Source organism: Halyomorpha halys, unplaced genomic scaffold (genome assembly GCF_000696795.3).
Source record: "Halyomorpha halys isolate HHAL.00 unplaced genomic scaffold, Hhal_1.1 Scaffold104.1, whole genome shotgun sequence".
NCBI classification, from domain to species: Eukaryota; Metazoa; Arthropoda; class Insecta; order Hemiptera; family Pentatomidae; genus Halyomorpha; species Halyomorpha halys.
Genome location: NW_027107578.1, coordinates 1,940,550 through 1,954,008, shown reverse-complemented (window position 1 = coordinate 1,954,008; position 13,459 = coordinate 1,940,550). Strand labels below are relative to the sequence as shown.

The following is a 13,459-nucleotide window of genomic DNA, read 5'->3' as shown; positions in this document are numbered from 1 at the left end:
TATATATAATGAGTGAAGAGTGAAAATAAATAAAATAGGAGGGTAGGAAACAAACTTACCTCTCTCCTATGCAAGAGTGAAGCCAAGGAAGTTGGCTTAACTCCTGGAGGGCTTGTTATGTTGATGTAAATAGGGATTTTCCACAAGGATGTGATTATCTGTCAATCCGTTCATTAAATAGAAAATGTAAGCTTAGAAGTAGTAAATGCTATTTCCAAAAATGTAGTTTATTTATGCATAGGTCTGGCATTCAATATGAATATTAAGGATAAAGTATACTTACTGTTCTTAAAAGTAAGGACTGGCAATAAATTAAATTTTCATTTATTTGGTCAAGTTTTTAATTTATGTTTTCTCAGAACATTTATTTAAATTTATTTCTTTTAAAGAAAACATTGAAAAAAAAGTTTAATGCAAATAAATAAATAATTACCGTGAAATGAATGTCATTTTGTGTTACAATGTTTAGTTGTTTTTGTTCCTCATCTAATAATTCTTGTAACTTGTAGTATCTACCTACCATTTATTATATCTCTGAATTACCAAAATTATGACATTGAAATATTTATGCATTGGTTCAAAACTGCGGGACATTAATTTAAGTAGTTTAGTCATTTCATATAATTTAGATACATTAATATTAAAATATTTCAGGTGTAATATTTTCAATAGAAATAAAGTAAGAATGAAGAATGAAGAATCATATTCTGATAAAATTCTCAGATTAGTAGAATGGCTTCAATACAAAATTATAAGAGTAAGAAAATGTGATTGTGATTTGTGGCAATCTCTTGGTTATTTTCAAGAAAGGACAGAGTACTTGATAATTTAACTTTATCACATTTGTACTTTATTATTTCACTTCTAACAAAGTATTAATTTGGTGAATTCTGCTCAATCCCTAATAACCTATGGCAATGCCTATAAAAAGGACTTAATAAAATTTATTCATTTTTATTGGTGATTATTTCATGAGCTATTTCAAATTTACTAGTTGAAGAGAATTTCTGAGACCGAGAGATGGAAAAATTACCTTATGAATCTGCATTTTCTAAACCATTCTTTTCATTTTTGTTAGAGAACAACCTCATCTGATTCTGAGCCTCTCTGTTGTGTTGTCATTACATGTTATCTCATTCCACCAATTTATCAAGAACCTCATATTCATATTTAGAAATCCATCTTCCATTATGTTCATCTCTCATTTTGTAAACAAGATAACTTTCTTAAATGTACATTTTTTCCTCACCAGTGATCTTACTAACAGGTATATTTAAGATTACTTAGTGTTCCCGCCCCCTTGGTAGCACTGGATGGAACGTAGAAATGAAGACTCTTAACTTGGCTTACACATAAAATATTTTTCAGAACGTACCTTTCATTTCCCTCGCATGGACCTCCTGGTCTAATCATATGTAACTAATGATAATCGTAATCTTGCACAACTTCTGTGAAGACATTAGAGCTCTTCAGAAATACATGGTCTTGCTCTTGATCCAATAAACCACCAGACTTTTACTTTTTTATTCCTGCATTTAATTGCAGTCTTCGAGGGCTATCATCTACAATAGTGTTTTCCAAAGTATGATACTCATAGCTCCAGGGGTATAGGAAGAGTTTCATACTGTAAGTGCTTCTCAAAGATTTAACAATTAGTGTCCATAATATATAAACTAATTTTATAAAGTGCCAATTCAGATGTTTAAATTTCTATTTTGGTTATGAAAATTCAACTTTCCTAGAGAGGTGTCTGTTGGCCCTAAATTTCAGGCTGGGACATTTCAATACTTTTTGTAGAAAGAGATGTCTGTCGAAGAGAGCTGTCCGTTAGGAGAGGTTACACTGTATGAGTATTATCTTTTTGACAAGAGGTACTACAGATGGGAAAATTATGAAAGTGGATGTCGAAAGTTTGGGAAACACTGATCTACAGTAACTAATAGATGGTGAATTAATATTTAACTATTAATCACAGCTCCTAAATGAAGCAGATCTTATACCTATTTGAGCTCATAGTTTTTCCTCACCATTTACCTTGGGAAATCATGTCCTGAACTTATTTTCATAAAACAATTTTACATCCTTACTTGACTTAACAAATTGGTGGTGATCTGGAAGTTCTGTGCTGACAAGGTCTCCAAGACTGGTTTAATCAATGGTTTGATGTTTGCTATGAATATTGATTTTCAATAAAGACTAAGATTGATGTGGATGAAGGATTATTTTTTTTTTTTAATAATTTATTTATTGATATTTACAACTGTATACATATATAAACATCAAGGAAATTTGCTGTAAGTGATATTATGACATGATAAAAACATGTGGAGAATCTACCCATTGATAGAACTCCAAAAACATTTCTAAAGGAGAAGATCTTGAGGCCATCTTCTTTTCAAACGTCTAGGAGGATTATTAAATAGTGAAGGAGAAGCCAGGTTAGAAACGAGTTGGTTTGGGTGGTTGAGAAGTTTATTATGGAAGGATTGGTATCTGGTTCTGGCCAAATCGGCAACATAGGGGACATTGAGGTCCTGATGGATGATTTGATTTGTGACAAAGTAAGGAGCATTAAGGATTTTATGAAGGATTTTGGACTGTAAGGATTGGATTTGAGAGGAATTAGATGGTTTAGTGGAGCCCCATAGCTCAACTCCGTATGTCCAAATAGGCCTTATAATAGTCATGTAGATCAGTCTTTTGTAATGGATTGGAAGTTTGGACCGTTTGTCTAGTAAATGTTGTAATAGTCGGAGTCGACGAGCAGTTTCCTGTCTTTTCAGTCTTGTATGAGGATTCCATGTCAGTCGTTTGTCCAGATTTAGTCCTAAGTAACGGATCTGTTCAACAGGAATGAGTGAGGGCAAGACGTAAGTTTGCGACAAAGGGTAAATGTGATTTGGTGGGATTTATTGGAATTTATTTTAATCCTCCAGTTTTGGCACCATTCTTCGAGGGTGGTGATGTGGGATTGGAGGGATTGGGATACAATGGAAGGATCATTATTCACTGACAATAGGCATGTGTCATCGGCATACGTGGTGAGAATAGTGTTAGGATGGGTTGGGATGTTAGCTGTAAAAACTGTATAAAGGATAGGACCAAGGTTACTACCCTGAGGTACACCAGCAGACTGAGGAAACAGGGATGAATAAGCGCTGTTGTGATTTACTTGAAATAACCTGTCTGAGAGATAAGAATGGATAATGAGATAATATGTAGGGGGTAGGAATTTACGAATCTTGTATAGCAGTCCTGGGTGCCAGACTCGATCAAAAGCCTGTTCTACATCAAGAAAGACTCCCGAGCAGTACATTCCACGCTCCAATGAAAACGAGACTACATCGACCACACGATGGCATTGCTGGATAGTGGAGTGGGATGTTCGGAATCCAAACTGGTGATCTGGGATTATGCGGTCGGAATTTTGGAATGGATGAAGGATTAAAGTAAAAAAAAAAGTTTTTTTACAGTATTAAGAATACCGTACTTTCTTAATAAAGTTTTGGTCAAAATGTTCTGGAATTCTCTTATTTGATTTTGTAGACAAATCCTTTATATTAAATTATTAGAAAATAGTTGAGAATTACATTTTTAATAAATTAATTTCTGATATATGAAATTGATGATTTGATGAAAAAAGGATGGATCTTCATCCAGGGGGAATCAGACTTCAATTATAATTAACAAAAACTAGTATTCATTAGCACAAAATTCCTGAGAATGCAGCTGCTTCCTGTTTACACCTTACTTTCCATTGTTTAATGCTAATAAATGATAAAAAAAAATCAAACTTCAGGAGAAAGTTATTGAAAGATATTATTAAATTATCATAAAAGAAAAAAATGAGCCAAAGTTATGCCTCAAGAATATGAGAGCTAAAAAAAAAAAAAAAAAAGATGCAAGTAAATCGACAAATAACATACAAAAATTAAATAAATAAACTATTATCAAATTTTACTATTCAGATCCCATGTGAATAGATCACATTTCACTTTAGTACTTAGTCATGAAAAGGCACACAGTTGTGGAAAATGAGAGATAAAATTCCAGGAGATAAGATTTTCTTGTCTCCTATTTAATTTCTTATCTCTTTTTATTATAAAAGAATAAAGATAAACACATGAGATAACAATGATAACAAGAAGTGTATGATTATGTTAACACTCATTCATTGGAAATGTTAATAATAATTTGCTATTGAATGTTGTAAAGAGTAGGCATCAAATGTTGTTAACAATTAGACGGCCACAATGCTACACTTAACTAAAAAATTACAAAAACATGTGGATAATTTCCTTTTGCAGAAAGCTATGAATTTTAAGATATTAAATGGCTATAAATTTATGACTTTCAGTATTTTAGTACATCCAGAGATAACTGTAAATATAAGATAATTAGTTCAGAAAAAGAGGCTGTTGGTGAACCATTTTCAATTATTTTAAGAAAGTCAGCAGTCCACTGTTTAGTGTACAAAGACATCAACTGTGTTCGGTAAAGGATCCCTCTCTCTAGCCTATAAACTAGGTTTCTCTGGACTTTCCAGCTTATGCTGTCTCTCACTTTGCGAATTTAAATAATTTATTTTTACCTAAATTGACTTTGGATATCTTGGCCCTCCTTTTATACCTTGTATAACCAAATATATTTCTTGTAAGTACATTAATTATACGCAAATAATATCTTTAATATTTCTAAATGTATTATTTGAATAAAAAAATATTACAATTGAATCTTCTGATCCACCAAAAGCTAACATCTTATACGTAGTATCTCTCGATGAAATTTTCAAACTCAAAGGAATCACTAGTGCAATCATAGCATTCATCTAAGATCCAACAGGGATTTGCTTCCTTAGAGAGGCAGCGAGTAATGATACTAGTTAGTTTAACAGACTTTTCATCCCCTCTCTAGATAAAAATGTACTATTATTTATCTTTGCTTCCTCTATGGCTCTCTTCTTTCCTATACCTATAAAAACATAACTGAGAGGTCATACTTCTCTGCCATTTCTGTTCTTTTTACAAGGTCTACAGCTACACCGAATAACTGTAGAACTAGATACCTTATCAAATGTAAGTGGATTTCTAACAGAAAACACTTACTACAACTTCAAGGACTTAAAGCGAATACCTTTAGGACTTACTCTCCGCTATGCAAATGTATGAGAATAGATTATGGATTGGATTGTCTATTCTACAAGAATTTATGGTGCATACCTGTAAAATTTTCTGATAGTAGTTGATCTTCCAATCACATCTGATCCTCTCTGTTAATTAACCTCTTATCTAGCTAACTTATCATAATTGAATTTGTATAATCTGAAGTCTTTTACTGTTACTGCAACTCACCTCTTGAATTAGTGCCTGGACTCACTATATATATTACCTGGATAATTTAAATATTCAGTGTTCCCCATAAAATCTATCTTCAACTTCTTATATTACTCAAAAGGAACCATCGGGCTTATTATATTTCATGATCTCAAAACAGCTACAGTTAATTAGCTCCCAATATAGACATTAAATCCCACCATCTTAGGACCTAAACTCTTGTCTCTCTTCATCATCAAGGCACTACAACCCATGTATCTTAAGGTATTACTGAGTATTTAATAACCTTTATTTCAAACTAAGCTTATTAAAGGTTCTATAATTTAATAAATTACTATTAATAATTACAATTTATATCATCAAGTCAGGATTTATATCAAAGCATGTTGTTTTGTTATTTTATTAATATATTATTACAGATTAGCCTCAGTTGTTATCTCTATTTGATCCGTTAGCTCTCTTGCCTCTCAGTATTGAAAATATCCCCTGTTTCAGTTTCATTTAAATTTATTGTAACAACTCAGAGTATAAATTGATTGTGGCATTATGGCAGCAGGATATTGTTTTCTGTTTTTTTTTACTGCGGCATTTTCTATCTTTCAAAACTCAGAATTAACACAACAAATCTTTTATTTTCTATAAATACAGTACATGTATGTCATAACACAATAAACGAATACAATCTTACAAAGACATTACTAACTTTGAATATTCTTTTAATGTTAAGGTTTTGTTTTATACAAAACTTTTTACAATATATATTTATTTACAATTGAACAATTACTGCCAGCTGCAACATCATATAGTAACATTCATCTATAATGAAAATGTAACATTTTAATAATACATATCATTGAACAAACTATCTCATCATGTAACTCTAGTCATTTTCTCAATGACATAAGTGGTTTGGTAGTTTAGCCAATAATTTGTTCATAAACTTTTATAAATAACATTTTGATTTATTAACAACATTCATAGACATTATTTTTATTGAATCAAAAAAGTTGTAGTGATTCATTTGTAGAGAAATAAATTTACAAAAATAAGATATATATATTTTCTAGTACACATTTTATTTGATTAACTATAGATATTAAATTAAAAGTTGTATTAAATAGAATCATGCCATCATCAAATAGGTTCTATTAAGGCTTAGTTCTTTTAATTGTAGATTATTAAGATTTTTTTTACTATTTTCTCTAATTAAAGTCTATTGAATTATGTATTAGGTTTTATATTTTGATGCTCATGAACAACTTTCAGCATAATTAATAGTTTTATATTTAGAATAAATATTTATAGTTTTTCAACCTAATGATTAAAATTATGATGAAAATGTTTTTTTTTTTTGTTTTTTTAAATATTTAGTTAATCTGGGACATTGAAAATCAATGCATATGTGGATTTCTTCAAATGTTCTTGTCAGCCAAATGGGACTCATTGATTTATATCAGTTAAGGCTACACGAAAGAATAAAATAAAAATGGGAAAAGAATTTAAAATAAACGTAAAAAACCCAAATGTATATAAATACTGTTTCAGATTAACCAATTAAGCACGTTACCTAATTTTAACTTTTTTGTTCAGATATACACAATCACTGTAAGTAAATAAAATTTATACTAATAATATAAGCATATTTAAAATCATGGCATGATCCTCAAACAACTAATTAATAGTTAATGTTTTTTATAATATTCTGAAAAATACACTTAATGTTTGTGTAAACTTATAAATAGTAACCAATACACATAACGTTTTTAACTAAGTTTGACATGTACAATTTTACAATTTATAATTAAAGATGTATATGTTTAGGTCTATGAATATTTATCCTAAGAGGTCTCTTTTTTTGTGCAAAATTGCATCCCTGGAACATATCATTTTTCCACACATTATTATAACATATATATCACTCTCTAGCCCATGACCTGTACATCTTAGTATTCACTAATATCATGTATATATTATCATTATTTTTAATACAAATATTTACAATTTACCACCATAAAAAAAAACAAAAATGAAATTCAAATGTTGAGTATTGTCCAATTCAAACTGGATCGTTGTAGTTCTATGTACACCATTTACCATCTCCTCAGTTTTGGATTTACACAGCCAAAATGTAGACTCTTGCATACCCTAATTTAGGCCCATTTTCCCCGAAACATTATTCGGCACACTGCATATTTCTCTTATAATTATGTTAATATTGAAAAGGCGATATAATTTATTTATTAATATAGAAATTCTCATATGAGCACTATGTTTAGATTACATCAATTAAAACCTTAATTGTTTGTAATATTATATAATACATTTGCAAATTACCAAATAAATTCATAATTTGTTGTACACAACATAACTTTTTATGACACTCATTTACAAAGTTAGGAAAACCTAGAAGGAACCTAAGTATAGATAGCCATACAATTATGAATTAACTTAATTATTAATATTTAGTATATACTCTATGCAGCATTGCAAAAATAATTTTATATTTATTTTTTTAATTTTTAATTATAGATTATTTCTCAGTGGGTTATACTCATAATATTATAATAAAATATGTCAAGTCCTTTGAAGATCAATAATGCTTAACACTTATAAGTTTTAAAATGAATTATCAGATTCTATCAAAAGAACTATCAGTTTTGTGGATAATATTTATAAAATATGAGTTAATACGTCAACCAATTCTGTAGCAATGAATTTTAATTTTTAAGAGTATATCTGTCCTCATATTTCTTATGAGGTTTATGATTATCCATTTCCTGTCTATCTGAAACTTCCAAAGCTTTTTCAGAGCCCACTAGATCAATGAAGGGTTAATTACACCTTTTGTATACCTTGAACTGTTCTCAAAAGTCAAGGGTTTAAAGTTTGCCGAACAATACACAGTATCTTTCAGGAATGAATCTCCTTTCAACTCAAAACTGTTAAGAAAAGATAATTAGAAAAACCTGTTCATTGGTGAAATCACGTAGATTTCAAGAACCATACATTAGTTCAATTTTATTCTGAAAATTTTATATTTACTGTGAATGAATATGACAAATGTATTGATGGCATTTCTTAACCATAATGTATTGATGGCATTTCTTATCCATAATGTAATGATGACATTTCTTATCCATAATGTATTGATGACATTTCTTATCCATAATATATTGATGGCATTTCTTATCCATAATGTATTGATGGCATTTATTATCTATAATCACTGCTGAACAAAATTGTTTCAGGATAAACATAGAATATTTTTGCATTTACTCAAAAACCATAAAACTAAATGTTGATAAAATTAGCCTGTATTTTTACTGAATCAATTAGGTATTAATTTAGGAACTACCTTAAAATTTGTCCATTATGTTCAATACATTCAATATACCTTAGTGGTTTAAAACATCATAAGTTTCTGATAACTTGAAAACTTTTGTATCAAATGTTGTTTAAACCCTATTGAACATTCATCGGATGAGTTGCCATAACTAGAAGTGTATTGTGAATCAAGGGTGGCTGTGATGAAAGAATATTAAAATCTCTCAGAAATTTATTCCTAATTTTTTTAGCATCATATCATTTTTGGATGTAATATGCATTAAAGGCAAGAGGAAGAAATATTTTTTGTTCAAATTAAAATTTCTAATATTAATTGGAATAATATTAAATTCCAAGAAGTAAAAACATAAGTTTTTTTTTTATTTTATTATTATTTTGTTTTATATGACAATACTTTAAAATGCCAGAGCAGTATTAATTAATATCAATTTGGATAGTAGGCCTTCTGTTAACAAGAGGTCCATTATTTTTTCTTTTTTCAGTTTTTGAAGTCATATAAGGCTTTCAGTCATAAAACAGGTTAATTGACAAAATGAAAACATGTGGGAAGTCTTTAGAATAAGTTTTGGGAAGTTTTGAGAATAATATTTGGTACTTAGCTCCAACAAAAAACACAAAATTATATTACTTAATTATTTTGAGGGTATCAGAAAACAAAAAGAATTTTACTAACTGCTACTCCCAATATATTTTAGTGAATAATAAAAAATAATAGAAGAGAGGTAACATATTGATCATAAAACAAGGTTTTTGACATCTAATGTGATAAAAGTTGAGTGTAGTAAAAAGGTTCTGTTATTGTGTAAACACATTTTGATGTGACTGTGATTAATGTGAAATAACTTCACTGCCACTACAAGTACTGTCAACTATCATGCAAGACCTATTGTGACAATGCGGCTATGGCAGTGGATACTATCATGACAGACCTAGAGTGTGTATTAATTAATATCAATTTCAGCAGATACCGTGTTCACTTTATTAAAAATTTGTATTTGAGAAAATATACCGAAACATTAGTAATTGATTCCAAATTATAAATTGTGTACGTGTTTTATCAAGTACAGTTATCACATACTTGACTCTAAGGTGAAAAAATAAAATTTAAAAATCTACTTTTGTGAAGTAGGTTAAGTGACGATAAGTTTCTTCTACAAATACAATGTTTACTTCAAACAGGTCAAGAAGTACTGGAATTTTTTCTTATCTCTTTTTGAGAGTAAATTTGCTTGCATTTATACACAAAACTATAATCTGAGTCTTTAGCATTGCTACCGCCAAAAGAGCTGTTGTCAGAACTGCAACTGGCATCGAAAATATTGAATTAAATTTTCTTATTATTAAGAAAAGACTTTGCCAGTTACATTGTTTTAACTTCAACCAGCTATCACATCTCATAACTTAATGCCAATATTACAGTATGAAAACAAAGAAGAAATTTCCAACACATTCTTTTAAAACTGTGAAATCAGCTTTAAGGAATCAGTTATTAACAAAACTTCAGTTCCCAAAAAAATGTCAGATTCCATGTTTTACAACCAAATGCCTCATATAATTTAGAAAGATGGAAAAAATATTTGAAATAAAAAATGAGAACCAAATATCTTGATCAAAATTTAATACACGAAAAAATTAAGTGATTAATAATAATATTAATATTGTTATTTGATGATAATAATAATTAATCTGATGTTCAGTATCTTTAAACATAGGAAAGCTCAACATAAGCTGACTATTGCTGTATTGAATAAATCGTAATAATCTATTGGAAAATGGAATATAAAATATCTTTTATTAATCTATTTCTTACTCTTTCAAAAAAATGTAGTAAAACAAAATTAGTTTTTCAAGAATCTTAGTTACTATTATTTTTCTTTTCAAAAACTGACTCTTTATTTAAATGTTTACCCACTTTTGTGGCTAGATAGATAATATTTCTGAGTTCAATCCCATAGGGAAATTTTCTAATGAAAAGCAAAAAATGTTTCTACTTAGTTCACTATCGAAAGAATAAAATAAAATACTATTAATAACCAAGTTGGCAATTTTGAATATTTTTAATACCTTTGCCATCAGTAGTTCAACAAAGATATTTCATTTAAAGCATAAAGACATTAAAGCATAATGTTAAGTCATCTGAATATGTCACACCTGACAATTTTAGAGTTTTTCTTAAATGAATTTTACTTTATTTACTTGTTATTATTATTATATTTTGTTTCGCCTATGCATGGATTTTATGTTTTGATATATAGGCATTTTTCAAATCTACAACAAAAATTTATGTTAATAATGAAAAGCTACATATTCTGGGAAATTAATATATTTGATATTTTTCCTATTTCAAATTAAAATGGATATAATTATAATTAATTGTTTATACCATCTCCGTTACAGATTAAAGTTGAAATTAGTGTTTAAAATTACTAAATGCTATTGCAAGATATATCCATAATAACCATATACAATAATATTCGAGTATCATACCAGTAATAACATTCTTTTTTTAATGACAATTTTTAAGATAAACTTGTGATATTATAACTGAGGCATCACTGTTGAAAAGAAGGTAAGTATCAAATTTTTGAAAAGTATTTTTCTGCTGATTCAATGGTTTGTTTCTAGGCCAATTGAATGGAAAATAAGGCCTAAACAGTTTTTTTTCCTGTATAATTCCATTTTTGGCACATACTACCTTTTCAAAATAATGCCTCAATTATTTTTCAGAGAGAAGGTACAGATGTTTTACATTTAAATTTATGCTACAAACAAGAAAAAAAAAATTAGGATATTTAAACATTTAAAATGAGATATATTTTATAAATTCACAAAAATAATTTTAAAACAGTATTTTTAATACATACATTGTAAATAATTAATTAAAACACAATTAGAAAAAAATCTATTTTAGAATTGAAAATGTACAGAGCTGTAACGTGATCTCCAAAAAAAAAAAAAAAAAGTAAAATGAAAAGTGCGTGCATTGAATTGATTACAAGAAATTTTAACTAACGAATACTCTAAAAAAATGTTTTTATGGTTAGGATTGAGGCATGGAAATGGAAAAGGCTGTAAGTGCCAGAAGCATGAAAAATGAGATTTTGACAGGATAATGATAAAGAAAACAGTGCCAATCGACTGGTAACCACTGCAAGTCCCTATCTTGAACGGTTTAGTTCCTACAGCTGTAATTTTTTCATAATTTTAAAACAAAAACCGTTGTCAGCTACCTTTTTTTTTGTCTCAAAACTAGTTTGTTGGTACTTCTCTATTTCCATGCCTCAATTATAAATCTTTATTTCCATTTGTAAACTTACACAAATATTGGATTATTTCCGGAAAAATAAGTCATTTAAGCAAAAAAAATAATAAATAAATAAATTAAATAAAAGTAGTTGTGTGTTTAATACATGAATGTATAGATTAGTTCAACTTTTTTCAAAGAGATTAATAATTATATACAAAGAATGCTAAATTTATATTTAAACTTTCTGATGCTATCAATATATATATGTATAAATTTATATATTTACAGGTAGTTATTTGTGTAAAATATGTTTTAAAAAGAAAAAAAATTGAGATACAATACATTATTTCCTTCATCAGTTATAAATTAGAAAATAAAATATAAAATCACTGAAACACTTCCTAGGTCCATACTAGAATTGATTGTATAATACCTATTTGGGTGCTGATCACCCGCACGAGGTTATTGACTTCACCATGATTATAAAAACAAAAATTCACATGTTTTCATAAATATTTATACTGCTGTTTTCTCTCATATTTCAACAATTTTTATTTTTAATTTTAAATAGGAGAATGGGGGAATGGAGATATGTTAGGGCCTAGGGAAGACTTGAGTTATATTTACAAAATTTCACTGGTAAATGGAGAAGCCCTGGCGCTACCTTGTAAGTATGACAATTGCCAGAGCGAATGTGACCAGCTGAGCAAATGAGGACTGCAATCTTCCACTTCCCCCACCTGATAAAAAAAATATAATTTAAGATTAATAATATTTCCTTATCAGAAATATACAGATACATAATATATAGTTAAAAGGTTTAAAATAATAACATTCCTAAGAAAGGTAGAACATTCAAAGTAAAATAATAAAATATCAAGGACTTCCAAGAGATCCTTGTAACATCAAGGATAAGATGATAAGAATAAAAAATAAGTAACAATGGTAAGAGTAAAAATGTTTAAAAATATGTAAAATATACAGTTCGAAAAGTCTAGGAGACATACATAAACCAAAAAACAATACAGGAAAAAAAAAAGTAGAGATTAAATAAACTTAATATAATAATAAATAGATAGATGATAATAATAATAGATTAAATACGTTTATTTAATCTCAACTTTTTTTCCTGTATTGTTGTTTTGGTTTATGTATGTCTCCTGTACTTTTTAACTGTATATTTTACATATTTTTTAAACATTTTTACTCTTACCATTGTTACTTATTTTTTATTCTTATCATTGTTTATTCAAGTTTATTTTATACTGATACTATTTTATGTCTTCCTTCTTTTTATTTATGTAATTTCTTATCACTTTATTTTTAAATAATATTTATCCTAGCTTAAATTACCTTATTGTATCTTATTGTTGTAATATTCCCAGTTTTTTTTTTTTTGATCTTTTTATCCCTGATGAAGCCCTGCAAAGTGGGGCGAAACATCGGACATTAAAATAGTTATAAACTATTTGTTCCATTTTCGACCACAACTCTCACCATCTTATATTTAAATGTTTACGGTATGTTTAATATA

At 28.4% G+C, this 13,459-nt stretch overlaps 1 protein-coding gene across 2 annotated transcripts in view; it reads right to left on the bottom strand.

The window, feature by feature from the left end:
- Positions 1–5,960: 5,960 nt before the first annotated feature.
- LOC106677602 (uncharacterized) overlaps positions 5,961–13,459 on the bottom strand; it is a 938,458-nt gene continuing 930,959 nt past the window's right edge. For both annotated transcript variants that reach the window (XM_067045967.1, XM_067045966.1), the window contains exon 7: positions 5,961–12,665. In XM_067045967.1, the coding sequence (XP_066902068.1) occupies positions 12,586–12,665 (80 nt within the window). In that variant the 3' untranslated portion in view covers positions 5,961–12,585. The remainder of the gene's footprint in view (positions 12,666–13,459) is intronic.